The sequence below is a fragment of the Typha angustifolia genome, chromosome 8 (genome assembly GCF_048772165.1).
Source record: "Typha angustifolia cultivar Huaian chromosome 8, ASM4877216v1, whole genome shotgun sequence".
Taxonomy (NCBI): Eukaryota; Viridiplantae; Streptophyta; class Magnoliopsida; order Poales; family Typhaceae; genus Typha; species Typha angustifolia.
The window spans coordinates 2,735,816-2,762,542 of NC_133246.1; the positions used below are offsets into that span (position 1 = coordinate 2,735,816).

The 26,727-nt window shown below is 41.6% G+C and overlaps 6 protein-coding genes and 1 long non-coding RNA gene across 15 annotated transcripts; 3 read left to right on the plus strand and 4 right to left on the minus strand.

Annotated features, from left to right (window-relative positions):
- Positions 1–1,128: 1,128 nt before the first annotated feature.
- Positions 1,129–2,352, minus strand: LOC140765281 (uncharacterized). Its single transcript, XM_073104275.1, has 3 exons — positions 2,178–2,352; positions 1,877–2,082; positions 1,129–1,590 (listed from the first exon to the last, which is right to left on the minus strand). The coding sequence occupies exons 1-3, from the start codon at positions 2,265–2,267 to the stop codon at positions 1,329–1,331; spliced, it is 558 nt and encodes a 185-aa protein (XP_072960376.1). The 5' UTR covers positions 2,268–2,352; the 3' UTR covers positions 1,129–1,328.
- A 1,464-nt stretch (positions 2,353–3,816) lies between these two features.
- On the plus strand, positions 3,817–6,531 carry LOC140766079 (uncharacterized). 3 transcript variants are annotated; one of them, XR_012105276.1, is made up of 7 exons: positions 3,817–4,065; positions 4,151–4,599; positions 4,767–4,944; positions 5,041–5,123; positions 5,194–5,263; positions 5,368–5,588; positions 5,742–6,531. XR_012105276.1 is itself a non-coding variant. In XM_073105491.1 (6 exons), the coding sequence occupies exons 1-6, from the start codon at positions 4,014–4,016 to the stop codon at positions 5,490–5,492; spliced, it is 957 nt and encodes a 318-aa protein (XP_072961592.1). In that variant the 5' UTR covers positions 3,817–4,013; the 3' UTR covers positions 5,493–6,531. The 3 variants fall into 3 exon arrangements, 2 of the variants coding, with proteins under 2 accessions (XP_072961592.1, XP_072961591.1); XM_073105491.1 differs by having other exon boundaries at positions 5,368–6,531; XM_073105490.1 differs by having other exon boundaries at positions 5,041–5,263; positions 5,368–6,531.
- Positions 6,532–6,818: 287 nt separating this feature from the next.
- Positions 6,819–7,867, plus strand: LOC140766080 (heat stress transcription factor B-2a-like). Its single transcript, XM_073105492.1, has 2 exons — positions 6,819–7,173; positions 7,263–7,867. Exons 1-2 carry the CDS (start codon positions 6,952–6,954, stop codon positions 7,653–7,655), a joined length of 615 nt encoding a protein of 204 aa, XP_072961593.1. The 5' UTR covers positions 6,819–6,951; the 3' UTR covers positions 7,656–7,867.
- A 991-nt stretch (positions 7,868–8,858) lies between these two features.
- Positions 8,859–13,677, minus strand: LOC140766081 (uncharacterized). Of its 5 annotated transcripts, XR_012105280.1 has the most exons (5): positions 13,406–13,676; positions 11,947–12,202; positions 11,744–11,818; positions 11,254–11,307; positions 8,860–11,104 (listed from the first exon to the last, which is right to left on the minus strand). It is a non-coding gene; the product is annotated as an uncharacterized lncRNA (long non-coding RNA). The 5 variants fall into 5 exon arrangements; XR_012105278.1 differs by having other exon boundaries at positions 8,860–11,307; XR_012105281.1 differs by having other exon boundaries at positions 8,859–10,923; positions 11,041–12,202; positions 13,406–13,677.
- Positions 13,678–13,860: 183 nt separating this feature from the next.
- Positions 13,861–19,084, minus strand: LOC140766078 (homeobox-leucine zipper protein ROC5-like). 3 transcript variants are annotated; one of them, XM_073105486.1, is made up of 9 exons: positions 18,028–19,079; positions 17,735–17,946; positions 17,516–17,633; positions 16,743–17,435; positions 16,548–16,649; positions 16,231–16,446; positions 15,370–15,544; positions 14,923–15,296; positions 13,861–14,636 (listed from the first exon to the last, which is right to left on the minus strand). In XM_073105486.1, exons 1-9 carry the CDS (start codon positions 18,121–18,123, stop codon positions 14,265–14,267), a joined length of 2,358 nt encoding a protein of 785 aa, XP_072961587.1. In that variant the 5' UTR covers positions 18,124–19,079; the 3' UTR covers positions 13,861–14,264. The 3 variants fall into 3 exon arrangements, with proteins under 3 accessions (XP_072961587.1, XP_072961588.1, XP_072961589.1); XM_073105487.1 differs by having other exon boundaries at positions 14,923–15,293; positions 18,028–19,077; XM_073105488.1 differs by lacking the exon at positions 13,861–14,636 and adding an exon at positions 14,644–14,846 and having other exon boundaries at positions 18,028–19,084.
- Positions 19,085–22,591: 3,507 nt separating this feature from the next.
- On the plus strand, positions 22,592–23,192 carry LOC140764463 (putative non-specific lipid-transfer protein 14). The gene is made up of 2 exons (XM_073103043.1): positions 22,592–22,947; positions 23,076–23,192. Exons 1-2 carry the CDS (start codon positions 22,592–22,594, stop codon positions 23,083–23,085), a joined length of 366 nt encoding a protein of 121 aa, XP_072959144.1. The 3' UTR covers positions 23,086–23,192.
- Positions 23,193–23,313: 121 nt separating this feature from the next.
- Positions 23,314–24,844, minus strand: LOC140765647 (protein IQ-DOMAIN 23-like). The gene is made up of 3 exons (XM_073104826.1): positions 24,414–24,844; positions 24,034–24,237; positions 23,314–23,953 (listed from the first exon to the last, which is right to left on the minus strand). Exons 1-3 carry the CDS (start codon positions 24,756–24,758, stop codon positions 23,582–23,584), a joined length of 921 nt encoding a protein of 306 aa, XP_072960927.1. The 5' UTR covers positions 24,759–24,844; the 3' UTR covers positions 23,314–23,581.
- Positions 24,845–26,727: the final 1,883 nt, after the last annotated feature.

Below are 26,727 nucleotides of genomic sequence, written 5' to 3' on the forward strand. Positions count from 1 at the left end.
ATAGTAGGCTTGGAATATTAGGAGTTGACCAACCCAATCAGTAGCGTAACTGATAAAACTGAATATATGAAAAGGTTATAGTCTATTTTTTAAGGAAAGAATCAGAACTGATTTATGTGTATGAAAAGACATTAACATTGTATAAATGTATGTCTATGGTTGTTGCTCGAGCCCCTTGATCATGTGCCCGCTCACTAAAAATATATTATTTAACAATATATAATACATATGGATAACATAAACTATTACATTAAAGATCTAATGTTACTATAATATTATATTTTTATAGTTGAATTAAGTTTTTTTTTTAATATAAGCTAGATTGAAACCTAAATCAGACTTAATAAGTACTTGAATTATGCTTAAATTAATTTAGACTTAAAATTACTTATTAATCGGCTTATTTAGGAGCTCGAACTTAATTTAATATCTAGAATTCAATTAAAGCTTGAGCTCGAGATAAAATCTAAATTAAGCTTGATCATACCTCGAGTATATATATATATATATATTATCAGACCGGTCTGGTAGATATAAAATCATGTTCGAGTCAATTTAATGAGTTGATACAACTTCGGTTCTCGGGCAGATTTTGAGATTATTGCAGGCAAAGCCTGATAGGCATCCAATATAAATCTCGCAGGATCTAAACAAATAAATGGGCCATTTGCTACGTTAAGGCCCATTGGACTGACGTTAGCCCTATAATTTTATTTTGGTTAGGATTTAGAAGTTCTATCGTGAACTTTTATCCGTGGTAAGTTATTATACAGTTTATTATCTAATAGTTGTATATATGGAGAAGATGTTCCTTAGGACATCGATAGGATATCCGGATAGCAATAAAATCATATGTTTATCTGTAAACAAAAAAAAATGTCTGTTGTTTTGAGATCGAATATTATGTATCAGATCTCTCTCTCTGATATCTCCATTACTAGTTCTAATTCCTTCATAGTCTCCTTATTTTATTTTTCTTTTAGTAAGTATAATTAAGCTAAGCCCTTTTCTTATCAAAAAAGTATATATATATATATACAAACGGTAAGAATCTTATATCAGATGTATCCGCATTTAATTTTTAAATATATTAAAACTTATGGTATTTAAGAAATTTATAGCATAATATAAAAGAACACAATAGTATCGAATCAAAATTTAAGAACCAGTTTCAATGCTACATAGTAGATGTAATCAACAACATACAACGGACGCAGTGTTACTAACACTTATAATAGTAAAAAAAAATCGAGGACAATCTAAGACGCAATCAAATCAAATCAAATCACGGTAGTGAATCCAAAGGGATAGACTCCGATCAGCTCAGCTCAGCTGTAGGGGCTCAAGCCAATGCTGGAGTCCTTGCCGAAGGCCGGGGTACCCGAGTCGCGGGCCTTGGAGAAGGAGATGTAGTAGAGCTCGGAGAGGATCGCGGTGAAGAAGACGAAGGCGGCGCCGGCTCCGAAGACGCCCTTCCTCACGGTCTCGCACGTGGGGGGGTCGTTGACGAACATCGTCCGGTAACGGGTGTGGTAAGCGTTGCGCACCGAACCCGCAAGCAAGCACGCCTCCGCGATTATAAAAGTCACCCTGCGGATATATAATATGTTTATACGAATGCCAGCTGATTGCGAGTAATAGTTTTATAGCCAGCTTTTATTACGCATTTTTCCCATTTTTTTATTGTAGAATTTGCGGCTTATGGCGCCACTTTTAGGATTTTAATCATAGAAAATTAACCGCAATTTTGATCAGTTCCAAAGGGAAATACTTAGATTACGGAAAACAAATAACCAAAATGATTGGTTCCGGTCACCGGCCGATGAGAAATGTGAACAAGTACTAGGGATTAAAGAATAGGAAAAGAAGGTGATACCAGCAGGAGAGGAAGAGGAGCAGCGCGCAGGCGCGAGATCCACCGGGGCTGAGAGCCCGACCGCAGCAGAAGCACTTGCTCGCCACCGTCACCAAGATCTGGCTCAGGAGCAAGAACAGCAGAGCCCCGACGCCGTACCCCGTGGAGATGTCGGAGTCGTAGACGCAGTAGGTGTAGTTCTTCTCCGAGTCCGGCACCACCGTCGCCTGCGCATAGAAACCAAATTAAAAGATCTATCAGATTGGAAGGCGGGGGTAAGGCCGGAAGAGATATAATTAAGCCTTCGGATCCGAGATCTTACGGTGCTCCGCCGCTGCTCGGCGGCGACGGCGAGGCCAAAGGCAATGAGATCGAAGACGAAGACGAGAGCGATGATGATGATGGAGGCCATTGGGGAATCCCGTCACTGCCTCTCACTCTCTCTCTCTCTCTCTCTCTCTCTCTCTCTCTCTCTCGTGTCGGTGAGTAAAAGAGCGAAGGGGAGAAATAGAGGCGTGAGTAGGTGAAGGGATGTGAAGAGGACTAGCCACCACCCGAGTAATTTTTTTATTTGTACATTTAACCGTCTCTTTCAAAAGGATTGGATGCAACCTCAGGTGTACAAAGTTCCTGCAGACACAGTCGACACCAAATAACAGCCAGAGTCTAACCACCGACGTGGAAGGAAATACGGTTTCCAAATTTAATCAATCCAAAACGGAGTGTTTAATAGAAATTAAACTAGAAAACAGAAGGATGAACTTAATTCGTTTATGCAGCCAATTATGAGTGGGCAAGTAGTTGATGAAGGAAATTCATGCATACTGGGTATCATTCGCTCCCCCTTCTTGGTGGTCCTTCATTGATTGCGGAAGAAGGAAGCTAGCAGATGGCAATGCCCATCTGTACCGACTTATGCCAGTATGCGAGAGATTTTTTTAACCAAATTACATATCTAATTCACCGCAACTCTAATAAAAATATTAAATTAATTATTATTATTATTATTAATTTTTTTTAACTATAAAAATATTAAGTTAAAGAGATTTATATATATAAAACGCTGAACTGATCTGCGTTTTTACTTATAGATAAAATACTGATTAGTTCAGCATTTTTATTAAGACTACAATAAATTATATCTCATTTAATAATATGTTTGAGGAGTAGCTTATTTCGATAAAAACAAATTAGAACATTACTAGTTTAGTCAAAAATTTAGTATCATAAAAAAATAAATATATGCTTGTAAAAATAATTTAATTTATAAAAAAAATAAATGGCACATGCCTGGCTTATTGTGACTCATAATATGTCAAACTTATTTATTACGAAGAATTAGCCCGTACGCATCTCGATCTTTGAGCAATTTCTTATTAAGGTTTGGACCAACTAAAACCACTAGCTCACTACAATTAAAACTCTAGTTTACTGCAATGCCAACTCGAAACCGATACCGTGCAAGTGCTGTCTAAACTTTGACAGTCGAAGTCGATTTAGCTAGCTAGCATTATGAATCAGGTCATATACTATGGTTTGCAGGGAATTCCTCCAGTCCTCAGCTCTTAGAGAATATTCACCCTCTATTTAGTATTATATGTCGTCAGTGTTGACATTTAGTAGGTTTCTACTGAAATGAGCTAAAATAAATATATAGTGGAAAATATAGTTGTTTATTATGAGTGTTAGTTAGAGAGAATATGATACGGAGTACAGGAGGGATGAGGAAACCTTCAAACCGACAAGGTTTGGTGATTAGAGAGGTAAATGTGGTTCGAAGGAAGAGCTGCGAATAAAGTGGCGGCGAGTTGGGTGTCGCTGTCATCTTTTGCCCGGTTGGTTGTTTGTTTGGTGGGGCTGATCTATAAGCAACAAGGATAGACCAACAAGCGTATCGGTGTAATTAGTCTCACATGTATTGTAATTAGTTTAATACCAACAAGATCGACTCAAATTGGGCTTGCACCAAAAGTAGCAGCCCATTAGATCCGTGTTTATTTGGGCTCTACTGAGATGTAATCGTTGATTGAGCCCATTTTTTACTGCCAAAGAAAGAACGAAAGCGCGGGAAGTTACAAAAATTCTAAATCTAGCAGAAGAAGAGAACTCCGTTCCCAATTCCGAAATCAAAAAGCTTTACACCACCAAAGAAGAAGAAATGAAATTTAAAGCCTTCCTCACCCAGGACGGCGTCAGTCTCCTCGAGAAGCGTAAGCCCAGTATCAAATTACTCAGTTTTCTTGCACCCATTTCATCGAACATGTCGTCTACATCCTTCTTCTCCCCATCTCACAGGGTTCCTCCCTGCACTCGACAAGGTGGGTCGCGTCTGCCACATGTACCTGACCCCCGACCATGCCATGTTCCTCCACAACCTCGCCGGCGGCGGTGACGGCGTCCAATGCGTCGCGCAGTTCAACAAAGACCTTCTCTTCTGCGACTACCGCATCTCCAGCCAGAACTCGGATAAGATTGCATTCGCCGTCGATGTCGCCCTCCTCCACCGCGCCCTCCGCAGCGCTTTAACAGTGCAGGCGCAATCCGATCCCGCGTCCGTTGCCATCCAGATCAAGCTCGTCAAGAAGCTCCCTGCCGGGTCGCGAAACGCGACGCCGTTTCTGACGTTCGAGACCAAGGGGCTTCGGTCGGCCGTCGTCCAGGATGTTCCCATCTCGAAGCCGCTGTCCAAGGCAGATGTTGTCCAGCTCCAGGCTGCGCTCGATGCCGCCCAGGATCTCCCCCAGGTCGGCAATTCTTGATTCAAAATCCATCGTTTTTTTCTTTTGTTCCCCCCCAAAAATGTTTCTAGACAACGAAAGATTTGTCATAAAAACTACAAGACTAGTTGATGATAGTACCTTCTAGTTTAGATAAGGAAGGAGATTAACAAATTCTCGGTATTTATTGGCAGACACTGGTTCAGGTGCCGGATCTATCTCAGCTGCAGAGCTTGGTGGATCGTCTCAAGAATGTCGGCGAATTGCTAACCGTCGCCATTACCCAATACGGCGATCTCCATCTGCAGGTCTCCACCTCCCTCATCACTGTCGGCTCGGAGTTTAGGAAGCTCAGAGTCCTCGGAACGCATGGTATTCTCTCCTTCCTACATGCTACTCTTTGATAGATACCCTCATTCTTGCTTAAAATGAATTCGGATGATGTTCTCTTTATATATTTCTCCTCAGCGGATCCTCCGGTTGGCAATCAAAACTCGAGTGCTCCGTCCCGCATGGAGATGGCAATTCAGAGGGGCGAAGCGCTCTCGGTGGTGAGTGAATTTGTTCTTGCTTATATCCATTTGATTGCGAGGTTTCTCTTACTCTGTTATGATCAAACAGCAAGTGAGCATGAAGCATCTTGCGAAGAGCTTGCAGTGTCAATTGGCAAAGCCGGATTGCGCCTTCTATGGTGTGATTTCTCTCGGATCTTTCGATCTCATTATCTCAATCATCAGTGGTAGTTTGATCTCAAATTTATTGGAGAGTGGTTTATGTTTTGCGTTGTTGTTGTAGGGATTGGTCCACAGGGTGCTTGCTTGACAGTGATATTCCAGTACTTCATTCCAGGAACTCGGATGACGGATAAATCCATCAGCTTCTACTGCAGGCTTCCAGTTCTCGACCCAGGCTCCAGTTGAGAAAGGGCTACGTGACATTGAGATTCTACTCTTTCTACCTGTAGATTTGTGTTCATATCTTAAGAAGTATGACTGTCGAGATAATCCAAAATTGAGGTAATTAAAGTACCTCTGGTGTCCATCAGAATTATAGATGAATGATCGACTAAATTAGCCGGTTTGTTTAAAACTTATTTAGCACAGCATTAGTCATAATTAAAATAGGAAAACTATTTGTTTAATATTTCTTCCACCACGAATCCTTTTCAGGCTCTGCACATCCCCCATATCGACCGCCTCGTGTTGGTAACCACTCCACACCAGCCAACTTAGCAAGAAACTCTCTCTCTCTCTCTGTGGCCTTCGGTTGTTCGTCCATTTTTCCGTCTCCTTCCTCGCCCCTCCCCTTCTATAAATACAAGAGCTGAGCGTATAGACCTGGGCGATCCACAACCAAGTGAAACGAGTCAACGATGCTGCCGCCCATATCCCCTTCGCCGACGACGTTCCTCAAGAAGATGTACGAGATCGTTAACGATCCGACGTTCGACCATGTCATCTCGTGGAACGACGAGGGGCTCCACCTTGTGGTTGAACTGATGATCAGTGTAATCCGACTGTTATTTGGCGAACCGATAAGTTCAACTATTTTTGCACAGTTGCTTAATAATTTTTAATATCTAATTATTATATTCTTTAATGTAAGGGTATTTGAGTCCTAAAAATTTCAAAATGTTTAGTTAATAACATTTTATGTCTTAAAATTAGATTTTTTTTAATAAAAAATCCCCTATTTACTTGTTTACCCCTTAAAAACTGCCGTATTTAATAACATATTATTATATTTTGATCGGATTCTAATAAGTATGGATAAAATGCTTAACTTTTTAATATTTTTATGTGTAAAAAATAAAATTCTCTCTCTCTCTCTCTCTCTCTTAGTAAAACTTCTTTGTATTTTAAGTAGAAGATAAGATGCTAAACTCTATCTAAAAGTAAGTAAAATAGGTGCGGTCTATTTTAGTAAATAAAATTTGGGAGAGTGATTGCTTGGTCAATAAAAAACTCACCGTTGGACAACGGGAAGTTCTTCCAATTCGCAGTTCGATCGAAACGTGAACACATCCTCCCCCCCGGACACTAGTGAGTAGTGACGCTGACACGCGTTCGGCTATGTGAAGTTGTCCGAATTCGCAGCTTGATTGACACGTGTACTTGTATCAGTTTAAACTCACCCAACCATAGGAGAGCTTCCCACATCAGCAGGTCGCGGACACGTGTCTCAAGGGCGGTGAAAAATCTATTTGAGGAACCTTCTGGAAGAGAAAGGGGGGAATGCATCGGAGCTTCTCGCACCTTCCGTTCATCGTCCCTGACTCCCTACGAACCTTCTTCTAGAGATGTATAAATACAAGAGTCGTACGCTTCAAATTTCGAAGCTTCTATTGAGTTTCGAGGGATCCAAAGTGCAACGAACACGATGCCACCTGAGGGGCCACCACAGGACGCGGCGGTGCCGGCGGCGTTCTTGACGAAGACATACGAGATGGTGGACGATCCGGCCGTCGACAACGTGATCTCGTGGAACGAGGACGGCTCCGGCTTCGTCATCTGGCAAACCGTCGAGTTCGTCCGCGATCTCCTCCCGACTAACTTTAGGCACAGCAATTTCACCAGCTTCCTCCGCCAGCTTTACACCTACGTTAGTTCCATGATTCCTGCTCTTCATTTCCCCAGATCCCGTCCATAACCTTTTTGAATCATTTTGGAAATTTTATAAATTGTTTGCAGGGATTCAAGAAGGTATCGCCGGATCGGTGGGAGTTCGCGAACGAACTGTTTCGCCATGGCCAGAAACGCCTCCTCATCGACATCCGCCGCCGCAAGAACTCGCCTGCGGCGTTGGAGCACGTGCTCTCGGCCGCGGGGCTGGTGGAGGAGAACGAGAGGCTGAGGAGGGAGAACGCCGATCTCACGCGTGAGGTCAGGCGGGTCAAGAAGTACCTGGACGACGTCGCCCTCCTCATGTCCACATACTCCTTCCGCCACCATACCGCCACCTCCATCAAGGCCGTTGGAGGCAGCGGAGAGGGTTCGTCTTCCGAGGAGGAGGTAAGTACTAGATTGTTCGGCGTCCCGATCGCCGTGAGGGACAAATCGGACTCCCGAGGAGACATGAGGTGATGAATGGAGACCCTCGCTTTGTGGCTTTTGAGTTCTCAAAATGGAGGACGTTGTCGTATAGCTCGATCACGTGCGTCACGATTACCGACTAGTGAGAAGGACGCCCTTTGTGTTGTGTTCTTAATTAGGTACGTAGGCAGTCTAGGATTAGGAAGATGAGAGAATTAAATATAATACATAAAAGAAAGACGTTGGCCGGAGCCGATACAAACCCCCCCCCCCCCCCCCCCCCCCCCCCCTCCGATTGCTACTGTCTGCGGACTTTCTATCCCAACAAAAAAAAAAAGGCGGACTGCTGCTTGTAACTTGTCCCTTTGTGTTTGCCAACACTTCTGTATTTTCTACAAAATAAGTATATATACTTTTCTACTCTTCTCCGGGAAACACTCAGAATGGTATTTGTCATTATATCTACCTTATAATTATCTCATCGAAAACTTTCCTATAATAATGTTAAGCCAAATCATAGCCTACCTTGTTATATGACAAGACTCGCTCACCGTACGGCGTAAGCATGGGTAAATATAACGTAGATAAGCAAAGGGAAAATCATACATATCATCCGGTACGCAAAGCCGCCTCGACACTTACCTCTGATCGATACTGGGATTGCGTTTTGACTCTCGCCCTTGTCTTTCTCAATCTGATATCATCTCTTGTAGGTTCCTAGTTCAACTATTTTGCGCGCGAGGTCCGTTTTGCTATTTTATCGGCACATTTCCTCAAGTACTCGGGAATTAGCCTGTGAGTTAGGCTCAGGAGAAATACCTTCAAGCTCTGCAAATGCATCAGAAGAAAAAACGACATAGACTAAAGATAGTTCAAGGATAGCGACAACCTTCGCGCATGAACTGAAACATGGGAATCCACTTCTCTAGGAGAACTCAAATGGCAAATACACAGAAAAGCTATTACCTTGACTAGTGAAGTTAAACAGCGGAGGTAGGGGTTGTCCATTTGGCAGTCGCATCAATTGATAAATTTATAGCCTACTTTGTTTGACAAGCCTCTAGCTGCAGCACTCGATAATTAGCACTGAATCAATCGATAAATTTATCTTATATCTATGTTAGTTCTGATCCAACAGTTTTAATAGTTCACTATATTACTACTGTATCTGTGATGATAATTGTCTAGGGACAACGTATTTAACAGATGAAAGTAACTAAGTGGAATTACCAAACCACATTAATCAGAGAACTATGACAGGTCCAGCCTTTCGCCCTGACTGAGATACGCAGACAGATATTATTAGCAGACTTCCCTCTTTTACCTTTTCTTTATATATCTACCAAATATTCAACAAGTTAAAGGCTCCAGAGGGATCAACCATCGAACATATCTTGGGAGAGAACTGGAGGCCATGTTGCAGAAAATAACGTTCTGAAGGCCCTTAAAACGACGCATGACGTATCTTTCACAGAATAAAAAAAAGTCAAAGAGTGACAGATATCTTAGAGCAGTGCACCTTAAGCTTCGGGAGTACTTAATAAACAGCCTTGATATAGGATCACCTGCCTCCGGGGGCAAACGTCTCTAAAATAGATGGCAAAGAAAAAACTTACTCACTAAGCAAACCATCTAATTTTGCATGAGTGCTATCATTGTGCATGCACTGACGTTGTGCCAGGGATGAGATTTTATCTGCGGAAATTTGGCTTCACACACTCTTGTTGGGTACCTAAAATCTTGTATAAGAACAATCAATTCAAACAATTCATCAATAAAAGAATTTGATGAGGCTATTATTCAGAAACGTATATCATGGAAATAAAACCTTAATTATTTCCACCAGCTGTTTGACTCTACTTTCTCCAGGGAACAGAGGCTATATATTAGGAAACAAAAAGAACAAAGAAGTTTTCTGGCATGTAATACCTATCAAAGGCAGAATAATGAATCAGGAGAGACAACATAAACAAACTCTGCATCATACAGCAGCCATATATTATCAAGATTTGTGAACAAAGGTGGAACAAATTTCTTATACTGGCGTCACAGTTGGATAACAGAATAATGATGTGGAATGATATTACGAACATTAAGGCTGAGATATTGAGGGGTTATATGATTCACAAGTTCCAATACATGGTTAAACGAAATAGGTAGACATATGGCATAGTCGGTTTACCCAACTCCCTGAGAATTTTGGACCTATAGCATGAACTTTAATATATTTAGACTAGAGAAGTAACTTGGCAAGTCAAAACCATTTAATTCAATGAAGCACAAAAATCAATACTTCATAAGTAACATCTGACCGACCAAGTTGGATACGAAGTTTATAAATATTCATTTCATGCATCATAACTTTAATATTTGCAAAGTACTGCTACCGTCACATAGAAATCAGATAAGTCAAAGACTCAATTTTTTTTTTCTTTTTTTTCAAATCAACATGGTAAGCCAGAAAACATAACCATATGATAAGGCTGTCAAAATAATCAAGCTAGCTCGTCCCTAGCTTGACAAGGTTCGATCAAGTTCAGCTCGTATGTGAAACAAGTTAGCTTGGCTTGGTAAGGCTCAAATTTAATTGCAACCCGAACTTGAGCACAAGTTATCTTGAAAAGGCTCAGCTCAATAAGGCTCAATTTTTATATACACATATGCATAAATAAATAATAAATAATTATATATATAATAAATATTAAATAAGATTCAATTTGGTTACATGTTTGATTTGATTTTACAAAATATAGACCACCCAAGCTTGGTTCGAGCTTAATAGCTTGATTTGAAATAAGCTTGAGTATGGCTCAAACTCGTGTAGGCTCAAATTGAAATTAGTCAATTCAAGCTTGATACTTTGGCTTAGGCTCTAAATTAATTTCAAGCAAGGGTTGAACAAAGCTCGGCTCGATTACACCCCTACCCTAGGAGTAGAGAAGGCACACTTTCATGTTAAAATCCTAACTGGATTGAGTAACCAAGTAGAGAAAAAAAAAAGGTACAAATATGTACCAATGGTGCCACACTTCTAATATTCAAGAGTCAAGACATTGGAAATGTAATAACTAATAACATGATCCAGCATAGTCAACTACTGGTAAAAGTAATCTTTCACGCAGTATGCATACATAATAATCTTGAAGGCACAGAGCCGGATTTGATAAACTTCCAGAAAGCTTCACATCCTAGAATCTTAAGGGCAAATTCTGTTGATTTAGATCACTAGTGATACACCGAATTTAAAGCCGTAAATACAAAATACAGCACCATGAGCTACACAGAATCATAAATAAAAAGCAACAGGCACATTCAACTGCTGCAATGATGCATGAGTACAATTTATACCCATATTAGAACCAGAAGCATCAATAGTTTACTGAATTGACACAACAAGATGACAGAAATAAGTCAAACAGATAAACAAGAACATTACCTGTCCTAGTAGAAGCTCAGCAAAAACACACCCATAGACCATATATCGACTGCTGTGGTATATTCTGTAGATCCAAATATTAGTTCAGGAGCCCTATAGTACCATGTGCAAATATAAGATATATTGGGCTATCCTGGAACCTGAAACTCCGGAATTACAGGTAAAGATAGGAAAAGAAAATAAAGCATGAAAGAAAGAAAATCAATGCCATACCAATTTCTTGGCACTTCAAAATAAAGCTTTTACTTGATGAGTGTGAGGATTGACCTGCAACAAGAATTAAAATTAGAAACTACATTAGTGCAGATCCTGATCTTGCATTTACAACACAAGTGAGACATTTTGTTCAAGAGGGAAGTAACAATCTAATCCATCATTTCTAAATTTTATGATTCAAATAGAAACTTTACAGTAGTTATACTAGACCATCTATTATTGAACAAAGTTTACATGGACAATAAGTACAGGGGTTCTACTTAGAATGTGACAAGGTAGTAATGACTGAAAATTAGAATTTGTTGAGTAGCAAATTATTTACCAAATCACAGCTGGTGATATGAATACAAATGTTGAACATGAAACTTCATATCTAACATTTAAAGCAATCAAAACTAACTCTAAAGTGCCAGATAGAGCTCTGTAGACCACAACAGGGAACCTTTCCATAATAGCAATAAGACAGCAATCATAAAAAAGATCTTACCAACAAATTTTGTGGCTTAATATCGTGATGGCATATTCCTACAACTCGGTGAACATAAAAGAGAGCTCAACAAATCTAGAAATGAGAAAGAATGAAGTTAATTTAAGCATATTAATCATGAATGATTTCAAACAATCAGGGGAAAAGAAAAGGAAGCCCAGAAGTAATTGAAAGAACAAAACAACATAGTGCACTTCATCAACCTGGTAGGTATACAGCTGAATAAATAGAAGACACACACGCTGGTTCATCTGGTTGTAAAGAGTCCCCGAGACATATTCAAGTACAAGCTTGAGGTAAAGTTCACCTTTCTCAGTGGTTGAAAAGAAATGATGCTTTAGCTGAACTACATTAGGAAGGTCGAGTAAGTGCATTATGTGTACTTCCCTGCTTTTATATTTTTTTGTCCTGTGGCACCTTCTTAATTGCAACAGTGTCCCCCTTCTCCATGCACTTGGCCTATTCAAAGTTCATGGAGAGAATAAAAGGATAAGGAAATGTGAAGCTCACATATCAGACGAAGATAAACCAAATTCATGTATCTGAAAGACAATACCAAATGAACCAGTTTCAACCATACGTTGCACCATATATGAGGTTAGCTGATATCCAAAGTTAGCAAATAGTTACTATAGACAAAGCATGAGTGAGAATAACAATAATTAAGGAAACATAAAATCTAGAGAAGGTTCAAGTACAGAAAAAGATGGTTCACTGAAGGCACCAGGCCTTGGTTACGATGGTTAAAGGTTATTCTGTAGTTCAGAATTCGCAGATGGCAATCTCATAATAAATAACAATGTGTCTCCCAAAATCTTGAAAACTAATATTCAATTCAAGAGTAAAATAGATAGAATTATTTGGTCATGTCATATCCTAAGGCCATCAAGCGAGCTAAGTAACATACAACTAATCAGACAAGCGATCAGAGAAAGAAATAGTCAGTGCATGGTACTGTCTAGCAATGCAACGCTACAAGTTAACCAAGCTGGCCCCTACTCTGACGACCTCCTCTCATCCATATTTCATTTGCTGGGAACCTCCTCCTCCTAAGTTTCTCTAGCTCAACAATGATGCCCCATATTCGGGTCTCAACAAGCTTAGTGGGGTGGGTTTCATTTTGCGCTCTCCAATAAGCTTTCTGATTATAGCTGGCATTCGCTGCAGCCCCTACTCTTTCTCACTCGCTGAAGCTATCGACCTAAGAGAGGCCCTCATGTGCATTCAATCCCGACACATGCATTCTGAATTATTCCAAATAGACCACATCGAACCTAAGTTATCATAATAATTGCCATGCCAGAATAAACTGTGAAGTTAAATCACAACCCAACTTGGAGATACGCTCCCAGTAGGATAACAACCTATCTTATAACCAAATCAATACAGCATTTCACATCTATGTCTTATTTCATTTCAAACTAAACTTCTCGTGCAAACCAGTACTAATGGCACAAGTAATTAAGTAACCATATCTAATCTCGACAGCTTCTAAGAAAAACCAATCTAAGATTAGACGAAATGCATGCAATTCACTAGGCATGAAGAAGCAACAAACATCCAGCATCCATGATCCAAACAAATCTACCAGAACCGCCGATAGATATCAATATGAGGATAAAAACGTGGAAATAAGAAAAGGTGGAGAAGAATAGAGCTTACGTAATCCAAGATAGAGGAGCGGCCGGAAGCAATGCTCTTCAACCGCCGGATCATCTGCATATCCTTCTTCCTTCGAGATTTGACAATTCTCCAAACCCTAACCCTAGTTTTCTCCTCACAGGGTTTTAGTCTTTTAGATAAGAGAAGAGAAGTCTTCTTTTCCCTCTTCGCCACCCTGGCCGAGCTCTCACAAACGGAGAAAGATAACAACAGCGCGAGAGAGAAGAATCTCTCTCTCTCTCTCTCTCTCTCTCTCTCTCTCTCTCTCTCTCTCTCTCTCTCTCTCTCTCTCTCATGGTTTCGTGATTATTTTGTTTAAGGCTTTAAACGTATCGGGCCCAATTAATATATGATATTGAGGCCCATAAATTGATTAATGTGGCCCAATGGAGAAGTAGGGCCCAACTGCAGATTAGTCGATCGTTCTGCTAAATAAAAGTAAGAAATATAATAAATAAGCAAAATGAAACATAACAGGCTTCATACTTCTGCAACAGTACTACTGTCCAATGTCTACATAGAAAAACACAACACCTAAAACCATTTAAACCCAAAATGAAGGGGTGGTAAAAGACAAAAAGGAAACCCAATTATTTAATCTCCATTATAGAGTCTTGGAGCCCACCGGAGAGAGGCAACAGCATATAGAGACCAAGTCAATACCCGAACCACCGCCATTGCTCCGTGCTAAGGATTATGGACCACCAACTTGCTCCCCCCATACCTCCTTACCACTTAGCAACGGTTCTTTTTAGTTACCACACGGTTCGTTCTTGACTCGACCTTTTACAATCACCCCCCTGGTACTTTTTCTTTTCTTTTTTTTTTTGTTTTTTTTAACATTTGGAACCCTACATTATCAGGTATCACAATGGAGTGCTGCTTTAATCTTCGCGATGGTGCAAGATATCAAGTTGTTGACCGTTTCTACCGACTCCACGGTGAGCTTAGCCGTGGGCAAGCTGTTGACCAGGATCTGGAACGCCACCGTCAATAGCGAGCCCGAACCGCCGCTTGCTTTACGATCCCCGCCGCCGCCGGTGATGAGATCGGAGCCATCGGGGAGGATCGCGAATCCCGAGGGCAGGAGCGCCACGTAGGCGGAGTCGCCGCCGTTCATGACGAGGTGCATGGCGGGTATGTCCACCGGGGCGTACACAACCATTGACCCGGAGGCGTCCGTGCACGTCTCCTGCAGTATCAGCATGCTGCTCTGGTTTGCGCTCACCGCCTGGTGACCACATCCAGTACCGACATTAATAACGTATCAAATTAGAATTAACGAGCTAATAGAAGGATTGAGGAAATATCCAAAGTATACTATTTAATGTTAAAGCTGGCAAGCTCTCTGATACATGACGTATGAAGTCAGGAAGCCAGGCTATCAGTCATTGTCAACCCCTGTTCCAATTTTTTACAGATTTACCCCTACGGCAAGCCACTGCGCCAATGCATTATAGTTCTTACTGCGAATTTAAAAAAATAAAATAAAAGATAATTCGGAAAAGTATACTAACACTGGCACGGAGGAGGGAGACGGCGTTGCCCTGGTGATGGCCTTTGGCGATGTGGGCCATCTCCTGCATCGGTCCGCCGTTGGATAGGATGTCCCACTCGCTCCTCAGCCGCTCATCGCGGAGGAAGTCGAAGAGCCGCTGCGGCGCCACGGGGACCCACACCGACGTGGCGGCGCTGAGCACGACGCCGGGCGGCTCCCCGGGGTCGTCCACGCTCTGCCGCGTCATCACCCGCACGTCCTCCCCGACATTCCCCGCCCCGACCAGCTTGCTCCACTTGTGCGCCGCCGACGCGCAGACCCCCGCGCAGAAGTTGTCGGTCATCCGCGCCGCCAGCTTCAGCATGCTCCTCCGCCCGCTCGGAGGAATTGCTGCTAAAAGCCGGAGTTTTAATCACAAAATCACTAAAAAAATGCAAGTTGTTACTTGAAAATTTCTTCTGCTAACCCGTGTTGTCATGGGATGGAACCGAAGAAGACATGAGGATGGCGAGGCACTCGCACTGGCGCTGGAGCGTGGCGAGCCACCGCTGCGCGCCGAGGTCCAAGCCGGACCGGAGCAAGGGGCGGTAAAGCTGGTGTACCGCCGCCTCATCGTACTCCGCGTGCTCCACCCACGTGACCTGCGCGCGCCATAGCGTCCGTTAGTTCATTAATGTGCCATAGTACTGCCGGACTACTATAACACATCATCACCCCGAGGCACAGCCCCTTCGAGGTGCGTGACGTTATCACTTGCATCGAATGAGTAGAGCAATGGAGATTAAAGAAACCGCGTCAGGATTTGACTATTAAGAGAATGGGATAGAGCCTCTTCCGAAGATAACATAAAATATTACGTTAGGAATCAGAGAGAGAGAGAGAGAGTACCATCGAAGACATTAGAGCGAGATTGGAATGGAAACGACGGAAATAATTATATGCAGTTGTCTAAATATACTAATATGATATCTTAGGACTCGGGTCACGAGGGCGTAGAGAGCTTAAAGAAGAAAACCCGGAAGACAAGGGTGGAAGAGACGAGCTAATAGATTATTAATTGCATGGCAAATGCCTAGGGGTTGCTGCTCCCATAGAAGTAAAAGAAGAAGAAGCATCTAATACCTTTTAAACAAAGATAAGGAAGCTTAGGGAAGGGTGCGGATCTACAAAGCCCCATAAGAAGCTAGCGATTTCTCGCTGACAAATTATTTGATAGGATCAACGTGGGTGGCTCGGGACCCAACTCAAGTCTTGACTTGTGAATTCACAAAGATTAGTCCACATCTCTAAAACATTTTTGTATTAAGAAACCGGATTAGATGAGTACCTTACAGTAGCCATTAGGCATGTCTTGCACCACACATCCAGAAGGGAGCCTGCGGCATTTCGTATTAGCCTGGAGGGCAGATGGGCTCTCTCTGATTCCATCAATGGATACGTCGACAATAGCCCAAGCTCCCTCTGCGAGCTGCTTGCAGAATCGAAGGAAGTTGACAACTCTAATAGGCACCAGTGGGGAGAGCACTTGAAGCTCTGCATGCATCTGGGCATCGGAAGAAAGAATTTAGTAATATTTTAGATTTGAGTTCCATACATAATACTATCAATTTGAATGCTATGGATGAAGGCCATTCATTAACTTACAAGTTGAAGTGCACCGTTTCTACTACCGCCCATGCCGCTTGATATCACTTCGCTAGTACTAGTTCCTGCGATCATACAAGGGAACATATCCGCCCATCGAGTCTGCCAAGATTGTACAATTGTTCATTACTGCTGGAAACGCAATACCAAAAAGTTATAAAAAAAATCTTTGATGCAAACTGAAGCGAAGCTTACCCCATCCATGAGCGTCTCAACGAGCGCCAAGCTGTTGATGATCACAACGCCGGTCTCCTTCGTCGCCTCCGACACGAACCCAACCGGCTTCACCCCGATGCACCGCGGAAATCCTTGCAAGTATTCCTCGTAGTTCAGTGCGTCCTTGCCGCCTTCTAAGCTCCGAATCCACAAAGGATCCCCCATCTGTGCCATCTTCACCAGTTCATCCATGGCGGTCAGTGCAAGCTCCAATAACATGGACCTCTCCAAGGACTTATCCACACCAACCATGGAACTCGCAGTCCTCGCGGGAGTTATAACGCTGCCTAATGGGCTCGTCGCGCTTGCGGCGAACTCCGTCAGTGCCGGCAAATTGGTAGGCACGGAACCGAGACCGCTGAAAGCAACGGAGCCAACGGCGAGCTCCAGAGAAGATTGTGCCATTGGAAGAGGGAATGGACTACCCATGGATGAGATTGGTTTGCCCACAAACTTCCTCGCAAGTGCGCAGAGGCGATCGAGCTCGTCTTTGAGACGAGAGTTCTCGATCTTGAGATGCTGCTCCTCAAGGGAGATCTCGCCAAGCACCGCCGGACCGCCGCAGGTGTTGCACATGGGGCTTCGCATGGTTTCTCTGATCGACATGTTCTCCGCTCGGAGCTTGTCGTTCTCTTGCCGGAGGAGTGCGTTCTCGTGGCGTTCTATTTGGGTCTAATCCAAAGATGCATTTCAACAAACAGATAGAAGCAAAGATCGAAATTTTACGACAGAAAGAGAGATTTGGTTGGTACCTTCATTTGGGTCCTTCGATTTTGGAACCAGAACTTGACCTGTCGGCTTTCCAAGCGAAGCCTCTTGCCAAGCTCCAACCTTTGCTTCTCATCTGGGTGGGGGCACTCCTTGAAGAGCCTAAAAATTAAAAAAATTAAAAAAGAATCTAAACTCGAACTGGGATAAGGATTTGATTAAGACTAGTAAAGAGAAAATAAAAAATGTTGGATTTTTTTTACGCTTCGAGCTCTTGGATCTGTTGAGGAGTGTGGCGGTGGTATCTCTTCTTCCTCTTGCGAGGATTCTCCTGCTCGAAGTCATCGCCAGAAAACCCATCCAAGTTGTCGCTCAAGGATCTGCTGTCGTTCTCGTCTTCTTTGTGTCCTTCCCCAGCTCCATTACCAAGCACTGGGAGCAAAGTTCTATTTGCTTGCCCTTCCAAGTTGGTTTTCTTAACAAAAACCCACATATATATAAAATTAGCACAAAGCACCACAACTACAAAAGAAGGAAGGGGGTATAGAGTTTATACCAAGGCAAGAGAGAGCACACCGCCGGCCATGGCGGAGTTGCCGTATGGTGGTAGGATTCCCCCAGAGCCGCCATCAAATAAACCCCCGAAACTCATCAAGAAGAAGTCCTTTTCTTTTGTTAATATCGATCTTTTTCCGCACCTTTTGCCCTGGTCCCAAAGCCACCTCTTTTTAACTCTCAATCCAAGAAAGTAAGAAGCATGACCAAGATGATGGAAATAGAAAGGAGAAGAAGGAACCCAGAAGACAAAAGATAGAGGAGATCTAATGGAAAAGCCCACTTGGGTCTCTATCTATGAGCAAATCCTCAAAAAGCACCCTCTTCTCTCTCTCTCTCTCTCTCTCTCTCTCTCTCTCAAACGAAAGAGGGTAGAAAGAAAGAGAAGGAAGCGCAGCCGGCCACTATCAGCACCTCGTTCTCTCCCCCTCTCCCTCTCCTATACTCTCAAAACCCTAATCCCAAACATTAAAAAAAAGAAAAGGAATCACCAATACATAAAGAAATCCAATCCCAGACCTTTATCTCTACTGCATGTGGCCTATGTGAACGAGAGAAGCTCAAGAAGATAGAGAGAGAAAGGAGCGCCCTTCTCAGTTCTCAGTATAAGTGAAACGGGTGAGTTGACTTGAGATATTAAAAAAAAGAAAACAAATCCTCCTCCTTGGGTTAAAAAAGCAAAAAGCTTCTCATGCAGCAGAGAGGTGAAAGCAAAAAAACCCAAACGCTCGCTTCTTGTCTCCTTCCGTCTTCTTGAGACAAGCGTCAAGAGCCAAACAAAGACTAGCGAACAAAGAGAGAAACCAACAAATGGGAAAAGGTGAAAATAAGAGGACTTCACGATCTCTCCCTCTCTCTCTCTCTCTCTCTCTCTCTCTTAGTCAACCTCGTCGGCTTCCATGGCTTCTCTTTTTTTGCTCTGCTCTCCAGCTTTGGGGGCCAGAGGAGGAAGGTGATGGGCAATGGATTCAATGGATGTGCCAGCCGTCTGATGTGAATCGGACGGGTGGCGCAGGGTGGAATATTAAACGAGGGATTATTAGGGGGGGTTGTCGGATTAGGAAAGGGATCGTGATAGCTGGGTGGTGGAAATGTGGTAGAGGAAAAGAGGAGTTGGACGTAATAAATGGGCGAGGAGAGAGGCTGAGGCGTGGGCGGTGGGGCCGGTTGATTTGTATCCTTGGGTTTCATTTCTGGGTACGTTTCCGGTGCAGTGCTCCTTCCGTGCTAGCTGCCACCAAAACCTTGCCACAAGTAAATAGCCTCCTCATTTAATAAAAAGAAAAGGTTAAATATATTTTATTTTCTGTAATTTAGATTAAAATTATTTATCATAATTTTATTTTATATTACAATGTCTTTTTAAACGTAATAATTAAACTATATATATTAGCTTTGATTTGAATTCAAAATAAACAATATACACATATATCTTTTTAATCTAAAATTTATTATCAATTTGAATAAAAGTCACTTTATTCATATAATTTTATTTTATACCACGAAGCCACTCCCGGCTGTCTAAGTTTCAACTCTTTCGCATATTTAAATACATATTCATAAATAAAAATAAGATAGGTTGAATTATTTTTGTCATATCTTGAAAGAAAATTTGACACTTTGGCCCCGCTATTATCTAATATTATACTGAATTTTCCTTAGACCATTTAAAATTAATCGGGTGACTACTATGTCACGTTTTCCTAACGAAAATATAAATGAAGAACTGACGAAGATAAACCGAGTTTATAATAAAATTGGACAATACTTAATTAAATCGAAGTGTATTCATCCATTGAAATTATTGTTCTTACAAAATCTTTTGCCTATATTTGTGCATTGATTTTTTACGTATGTCAAGATTCTTAGGACTCGAGGCTAATAAAGCAGGGAATTGACGTTTGCAAAGGGGAGAATATACGATGTGACGACATGCAATTACAATGAAAACCACATTCCCAATATCCACTTGGATAGTTAACATCTATAATATAATTTTAACTAAAATCCTAAGCTAACTATACTATCATCATCCAAAGTATTTGGTGCTTCTACATTTTAGTTATTTTAGGAAAAATTATATGCAGTTGAGAGAAATAGCAGAATATTCTCTTTATATGACATTTCCCTTGGCGGTGTTAGTGTTAATCAAATCTAAAGTATTATATATAGAGGATGTAAATGACAAATAAGTTAAGGTGTTAAATATAAATTTATCATAATAATATGAGAGGAAGTAGCATACATAAGAAAAAAAAATGTGGTATGCCTTTCAATGATAACAATAACACGCTAACCTTTTTTCCTCAGCGCCAGCCCTAGCTCTCTGCTAGGGTTCGGCCGCCACCTTCTTCCCTTTGAGAGAGGGGATTTTCTTGTTGGCCTTCACTCCCCTACCCACCTCTAGCCGGGTGTTAGAGGAGGGGAGGGGATTCTTCTTCTCCCCATAGGGCTTTTCCCCTTCTCTTCTCCATTCCCTCAGTCGGTCTCAAGGTTGGTCAGCCCTGGTGCAGCTGGGTGCGTGGGTAGTGGAGGCGAGCCGCCTAGGCCAAGCCTCGTCATTGCTTTCTCCTATGACTTCAGTCCTCTTTCGCCTCCAACTCGGTTAGAATCATTGCTTCATCCTTCATTCTTTGTCAGCATCTTCCTTTGCCTCTTCTCTGCTTCCTCCTTTGAAATTCTTCTCCTTCTTCTCAGTGGTGTAACCTCCAAATCAGCCACCTCTCTCTGGTCATTATCTCTAGCAATGATTGGACCCATATTCACTCATTCCAGCTCTGCTTCCTCCGACCTCACTCTCCATCGTCAGCTCCTTATGCCGTGGTGAACGTTAGCCTCTCCAATGAGTTAGAAATCCTGGTAGCAACCATTGTTCTCCTCCTTCCACCATCGCTGCCTTCCTTGGCCGCCTACCCCATTGTTGGATCTCTAGTGCTACGGTTGCTACTTTGTGGGGAAGCTATCATGGCTATCAAAGGTCAGTTGCCCCCACCACCTGGTAATAGTCCACTTGTAGCTGCACTTAGCTATTTGTGTAGATGCTGACTTAGGTTTCTTAGTTACCTAAGTATGATTTGATGACTTGTTTGGCCGGTGTTGTTGAGTTGGCTGGTTTGTATGCGTGTTGGGTCTATTTTAGATTGGACGAGTCATAGGACAGTAACCCTTTGATGAGAAGCACTTTGAGTCCAAGTCTCTTGTAATTCTTCTTATTTGCACGATGGCATCTAAAAGCATTATAGGATCTATGCACTATCCCCTCATATAATTTTCTTTGTATAAGTACTTATATTGTTACAAAATTGATACTTTTAGTCTTTATATCGTTCGATCTATCTTTCTACTAAGAGCGAGACTTGTTCCAAGATTTTATACTACTCCTTTTCATTTGCTTATCAAATTGTAACTACTATTTTAGGCATAATAAAACATCTATCTACGGACTTTCGTAAAAAAAAAAAAAAACACATGATTAGTGCAAAAAGAATATTTAATAAAAGAGTGATCGTGACGAGAGACAAAGAAAAGAATACTAATTGACATTCTTAGTTGCTACTACCTTTGTTCCGAAGAATAAATAATAATATACTTAATGATTCGTATCGAATGGTATATTTAAGAAAAAGATTTATTATCAATTTCCTTTAAAAAAAAAGAAGCTTAGTGTGATTTCTCAAATATAAATCATGGCGTAGGTTAGTAAAAAGGAGATCATTTTAAAGAGAGAAAGAATTGTTGTAACCTAAGTTAAATATTGATAGATCTAAGCCAACTATAGTCATTAATGCCATGAATTATTTAGGGACAGTATTTATGATTCGCAAGCAGTGGCAGATTTCTTCCTTTATTCCACAATTAATTCATCACATTGAAGACTATTCTTTTTCATAAAAAAGATGTTTAGCCAAATTGTCTTTTTCATTTTACACCCTACACATCGTCATAGTTTATTTTATATTCCCCTCCCCAAGAAATACCCAAAGCCTATGATCTTTGGTCTATGGACCCAAATGGCAGGGCCGAGTAAGAAGATGGGCTCGTTGTGTATTTGATCCACCGGATTGGAATAATTTGGACCGAGTTTGGAATAGTAGAGATAAATTCTAGCCCAAGTAATATACATTCTTGTTCTATCACCTAAAATCTTGAGCTTTTGAATTAATTAGTAACTTAATATGATATAATACCCTTTTATTCTTTTGTGAGATAGATTAATACGAAACTGTTACTATTTTATTATATTTAACTAAATAATATGTCAAATTGAAATATACTTATTAGATACAAAGTTTTTTTTAATATAATATTAGATAATTTTTCTATTATCTAACATCTGTCTATGTGGTATTTTAGGGGTCACATATAAGCCACTTACTGATAATTTCAACATTAGCCCTCTAATTCCAATAGTAGAGCTTAATAAGGGAATCAAAATGGTGGCAGCTAACTCATCCTTCAGACATGAGCCACCATGCATCCAATGTGACACACCAAATGCTAATGCTGGGCTCACAACTTTAAGCATTTAAGACCCATAATACCAACACACCAACACAATAGGAGATATGGGTGCTAATAGTATTAGGTTTTGGTGGATGACTGGGGTTCTCATGCTCACATGTTATGCTACAAGGGTAACTGGGTCAGTGGAGTGCAGTACAGTAACATCTCTTATATCAAGCTGTTCTAGCTTCATCACTTATGGTTCGCCGGAACCGGTGCTCGGCACGCCGTGCTGCGATGGGGTTGCCAGTCTCTTTAACATCGCCGCTGACTCTACCGACAATCGAAGGTCGACGTGTAGCTGTCTTATGGGGCTTATCACAACTTACAACCCTAATGCCACCACCATCGCCCGCATACCTGGCCTATGCGGGATCTCATTAGGGTTTACTATCGACCCTAACACGGATTGCCTTAAGTAAAAATTTTCTTTTTTTTTTCCTGTTAATAATAATCTCTTGACTGATATACTAGTGGTTTTAACGTTCAAACTTTGAACTTTTGGGCGATGTTTCTAACGTTGGGATTATTTCACATGTGATGCAGCATTCCTTGACTTCACCTTCGGCTATGGCCTATGAAGACATCCACCCCCGTCTACTGGATTGCTTGGATATATATTAGTGAGTGGAATAAGTTGTAACTTTGACTAGCAAGAATAAGTTTGTTTGGAGTGAGAAGAAGGAAATGTTGTTTATGGTTTGGTAAAGGTTTAAATATAAGATAAATCTGCAGTAGTTAATCTACAATCTCGATCGACATAGATACTATCACAAGCGCATAGTCGTTGGGAAGTTGTTACGTAACGACACGACATGATGCCAGGTTCCAAATTCCAGGTTCTCTAATAGACCATCACGAGCTGAGTCAGCTGATACCTTTCACTCTTCACGCGTTAAATAGAAGCTAAAAAGTTCTGAATGCAAAGGACCAGAAGAAGAAATCTTATTTCCTTTCACAGGTGAAGACACATCGATTTCTTTTATTCGGATTCGAATCCCCTTTTTGCCGTACGTTTGATGTTACTGGGACTGGCATGCAATTAATGTCGTTTAGAGTAGTAGTACCCCACGGTAGCCAAACCTATCGTGCAAGGAAGATAACCTCTTCGACGAGCTCGACTTCTCCGACTCCGACCGCAGTCTCGGTGCGCTCTGCGACCGGAGCCTCGCCCTCGACGACTCCGTATCCGCCATGTAACTCGGGTGGTCGAAGTAAAAGCCGAAACACGCGCTCTCAGAAGGCGAGATTAAGGGACTCCTCCTCCTCCTCAAGGAAGGCGAGTTTAAGAGAGTACTGGAGAAGGGAGAGTGCAAGTGTTTGCTTCTCATCGTAGAGTTTATGAACTCTGGCTTTCCTGGGTCTACTTCAAGGATCTTGACATTCTTCTCATCATCCATCCACCATTGATCAAGAGAATTCCTCTGCAAATAAAAGTATTAAATATGAGTTAATAAATACAAGTACTTTTTGAAAGCTTAAGCTGTTTAATCATTTGGCATACTTGGCGAGCGGCGGCGGCGGCGGAGAGGATATTGGATCTCGTACTCGCCGAGCGTAGAGCTCGGAAAACTCGAGCCTTGGATTGGACTCTCACGAGGGCCTCCATGCATCGGAGAGTCTCGGCGGCTTGCTTCCTTACAATGTTGCCTCTCGCCAATGCTTGAAGCTTTACGAGGCCTCTCAGAGCCTTAAGTGCTCTCCTGGCCTTTACAAGTAAATTAAAAACCAAACGAAGAGAGATATGAAGTGCAAGCCCAAGTAACTTTTGGCTCCAAGATCAAACTTTGGGCTTAAATTTTTGTTTAAAACTTAAATTTGCAAAATTCTTGGGAATTAAATTCCAATTTTTTGGCTATAATTGAAGAATAATGGATTAATTACCAGATATCCGCGGAATGCGGCCTGTATCCTAACTGCCGCTCTGTCCTCCCGCTCGGCTGCGGCTTTGGCAGCCGCCGCGATCGCCCGCTTGCTCTGGTCGACCCCGGCCGCATACACCATCCCACGCGACGGGACGTCCCTGTACGACCCTTTCCTCTCCTCCAGCTTGCCCTTCTCCTTCTCCTTCTCCTTGAAGAATGTCGCAAAACCCCACCTCTTCTTCTTCTCCTTCTTTAAATTCGAATCTGAAGCAGAACCGCCGTTCGAGTTCGAGTTCGATTTCGAGCTCGAGTCCGGCTTCTTGATGCCGAGAAACCTCCGGAGCCACCTCGCCGCGCGACCCATTTGCGCTTACCGCTCGTCCGCAGCAATAAAAAAGAGGGCAAATTAAGGAGAAAGTTAACAAAAGAGGCAGTGAGGAGCAGAGAGAAGAGGGGGAGTGGAAGAACAGAGAGGTCCGTTGCTTCGTGCTCTGTATTTTATAAGAAGAATCGGGGGAAATTTACATTTCACACCTTATATTTTCATGATTTTAAGTTATGCATTCTAGCTTTTTAATTCAATGAAATATATTGAGTGGGATGCGAGCTACCAATTACCGAGGGCCTGTTTGATAAACTAGAAGAAAGAGAAAATAAAACTGTACGAATTTGAACGTGTAGAAATTAAAAATTATTCTTTTGAGTTGATAAAAAATGGGAAGGAAAAAAAAGAAAGAAAGGAAGAAAGAAGAGAGATGGGATAAGAATTAGGAGGTGGTGGTAATTGTGGTTGAAGTTAGGGTGGTGGATGGAGGAGAGTCACACCAGGAAGTAACGTCAATATCATCGCCTGTGCATTCATTTTCCTCTCGAATTATCACACTGCAGTTAAAGCTTATCCTGGTGTCATACCAGAACTATATAATTGCAGTCCTGAGAGCCACAAGGAATAATTGTTGTCCCAGCTTCCAAGAAACCTTTTTTGGTTTGTTATATTGAGGCCATGCAACTTTGCAAGCATTCAGTACTTAAAAAGTCGATGGATGCTTGAGAATGAAGCATTATATGTTTGACTTTCTGGGGCTCGTAACCTTCAAATCCACTGGTATAATTCCATAGAATTATAAGATCTAATTTGTTGCAAATGCAAATCCAAGCAGCAAATATCCAGAAATTGAAACTGGACATGGCTTTCTAGCTACTATTACATTCTTCCACAGAGAGAGTATTGGAACTCTTTTGTGAGTATCATGCCAGAAGAACATCCAACACTGTTTCATATTAACAATAATTTATTTCTTTGCCTCGCAATAAATATTATTCACATGCAAGCTGAATGCTGATTAATCCAATTTAATCCCTTGGGTCACCGGATTAGGTAAGGCTCTGGGATTCATTAAAGTTATATAACATCCATAATCCAGAGTCTGGACTGTCCCCATAGGAGAGAATGGCAAATCCTTCAATCATCATGAGATCAATATCTATGAGAAGCTCATCACTCAAAGAATAGAGTCAGTAGACTGCAACTGTTATCAATCCTTCAATCATCGAAGGGAATAGAGTCAGTAGACTCCCCCACAAATCTCTTTTGAACGATTTCTGAAAGTCAACACAGAATTCAGAGAGCACAACTATTAGTCTCTTAGAGAACACCAACATTTGGAAGTCCCTCCTTCACCTGCTCACCCGCATGTCATTCGTAAAAGTGGAAAGAAAGAAAGGCATTAGAGAATTATTTAAATTCTCCATGAAAGAGCCAGAAGATATTCTTTCTGCCAATGCATGGAAAACTGAGAATTCGTCTAAGTGGGTCTACAGTTTCTACAAAAAAAAAAGAGGACTACAGCAGTGGAAGAGGCACCACAGATAAGTACAGGCATTCTCCTTCAGTTGTTGGCCAGATGCAGCTCTCATGCAATCCTTCCTCTGAAGTGAGAGAAAATAGAACTCTGCATAAGTTCTGCTGCTGAAGAAAGAAGTAGATGCATAGGTTCTTCTTTTAAACTATCAAGGCTAATGGGCATATATGCTCATCAATCACCAGTCTGATTGGATTGGTTAAGTTAGCTCTCTGAATGGCATTGTGGCGACTCAGGAAAATGAGGATAAATTTTGTTTGATATGGAAGTTCTATTATCAAGGCCTTTAGACATAACAAAAGACTATCAACTTCCTTGTAACCCATCTCAGCCTTATAGCTAATCAAATGAGGACCTTTTTTCTATCTTGCAATCAACCATACAGATGAATATTTTTTTCACTACTGAGTTGTTTGTTGATGCATGAAGTCTGATATTCTGTTAATTTTCATGCACAGTTAGTTATCAGCA

What these genes read in the sequence shown, in the direction of transcription:
- LOC140765281 (XM_073104275.1), bottom strand. Translation starts at nt 2,267, where the DNA reads ATGGCCTCCATCATCATCATCGCTCTCGTCTTCGTCTTCGATCTCATT. An exon ending in CCGAGCAGCGGCGGAGCACC is followed by an intron (nt 2,083 to 2,177) that starts GTAAGATCTCGG and finishes TTCTATGCGCAG; the next exon opens with GCGACGGTGGTGCCGGACTC. An exon ending in CTCCTCTTCCTCTCCTGCTG is followed by an intron (nt 1,591 to 1,876) that starts GTATCACCTTCT and finishes ATATATCCGCAG; the next exon opens with GGTGACTTTTATAATCGCGG.
- LOC140766079 (XM_073105490.1), top strand. Translation starts at nt 4,014, where the DNA reads ATGAAATTTAAAGCCTTCCTCACCCAGGACGGCGTCAGTCTCCTCGAG. An exon ending in CCGCCCAGGATCTCCCCCAG is followed by an intron (nt 4,600 to 4,766) that starts GTCGGCAATTCT and finishes ATTTATTGGCAG; the next exon opens with ACACTGGTTCAGGTGCCGGA. An exon ending in GCCGGATTGCGCCTTCTATG is followed by an intron (nt 5,264 to 5,367) that starts GTGTGATTTCTC and finishes TTGTTGTTGTAG; the next exon opens with GGATTGGTCCACAGGGTGCT.
- LOC140766080 (XM_073105492.1), top strand. Translation starts at nt 6,952, where the DNA reads ATGCCACCTGAGGGGCCACCACAGGACGCGGCGGTGCCGGCGGCGTTC. An exon ending in TCCGCCAGCTTTACACCTAC is followed by an intron (nt 7,174 to 7,262) that starts GTTAGTTCCATG and finishes AATTGTTTGCAG; the next exon opens with GGATTCAAGAAGGTATCGCC.
- LOC140766078 (XM_073105486.1), bottom strand. Translation starts at nt 18,123, where the DNA reads ATGAGTTTCGGGGGTTTATTTGATGGCGGCTCTGGGGGAATCCTACCA. An exon ending in TTGAGACGCTCATGGATGGG is followed by an intron (nt 16,650 to 16,742) that starts GTAAGCTTCGCT and finishes CAATCTTGGCAG; the next exon opens with ACTCGATGGGCGGATATGTT. An exon ending in TCCATCCCATGACAACACGG is followed by an intron (nt 15,297 to 15,369) that starts GTTAGCAGAAGA and finishes TCCGGCTTTTAG; the next exon opens with CAGCAATTCCTCCGAGCGGG.
- LOC140764463 (XM_073103043.1), top strand. Translation starts at nt 22,592, where the DNA reads ATGGGTGCTAATAGTATTAGGTTTTGGTGGATGACTGGGGTTCTCATG.
- LOC140765647 (XM_073104826.1), bottom strand. Translation starts at nt 24,758, where the DNA reads ATGGGTCGCGCGGCGAGGTGGCTCCGGAGGTTTCTCGGCATCAAGAAG. An exon ending in CCGCATTCCGCGGATATCTG is followed by an intron (nt 24,238 to 24,413) that starts GTAATTAATCCA and finishes TTACTTGTAAAG; the next exon opens with GCCAGGAGAGCACTTAAGGC. An exon ending in CCGCCGCCGCCGCTCGCCAA is followed by an intron (nt 23,954 to 24,033) that starts GTATGCCAAATG and finishes TTTTATTTGCAG; the next exon opens with AGGAATTCTCTTGATCAATG.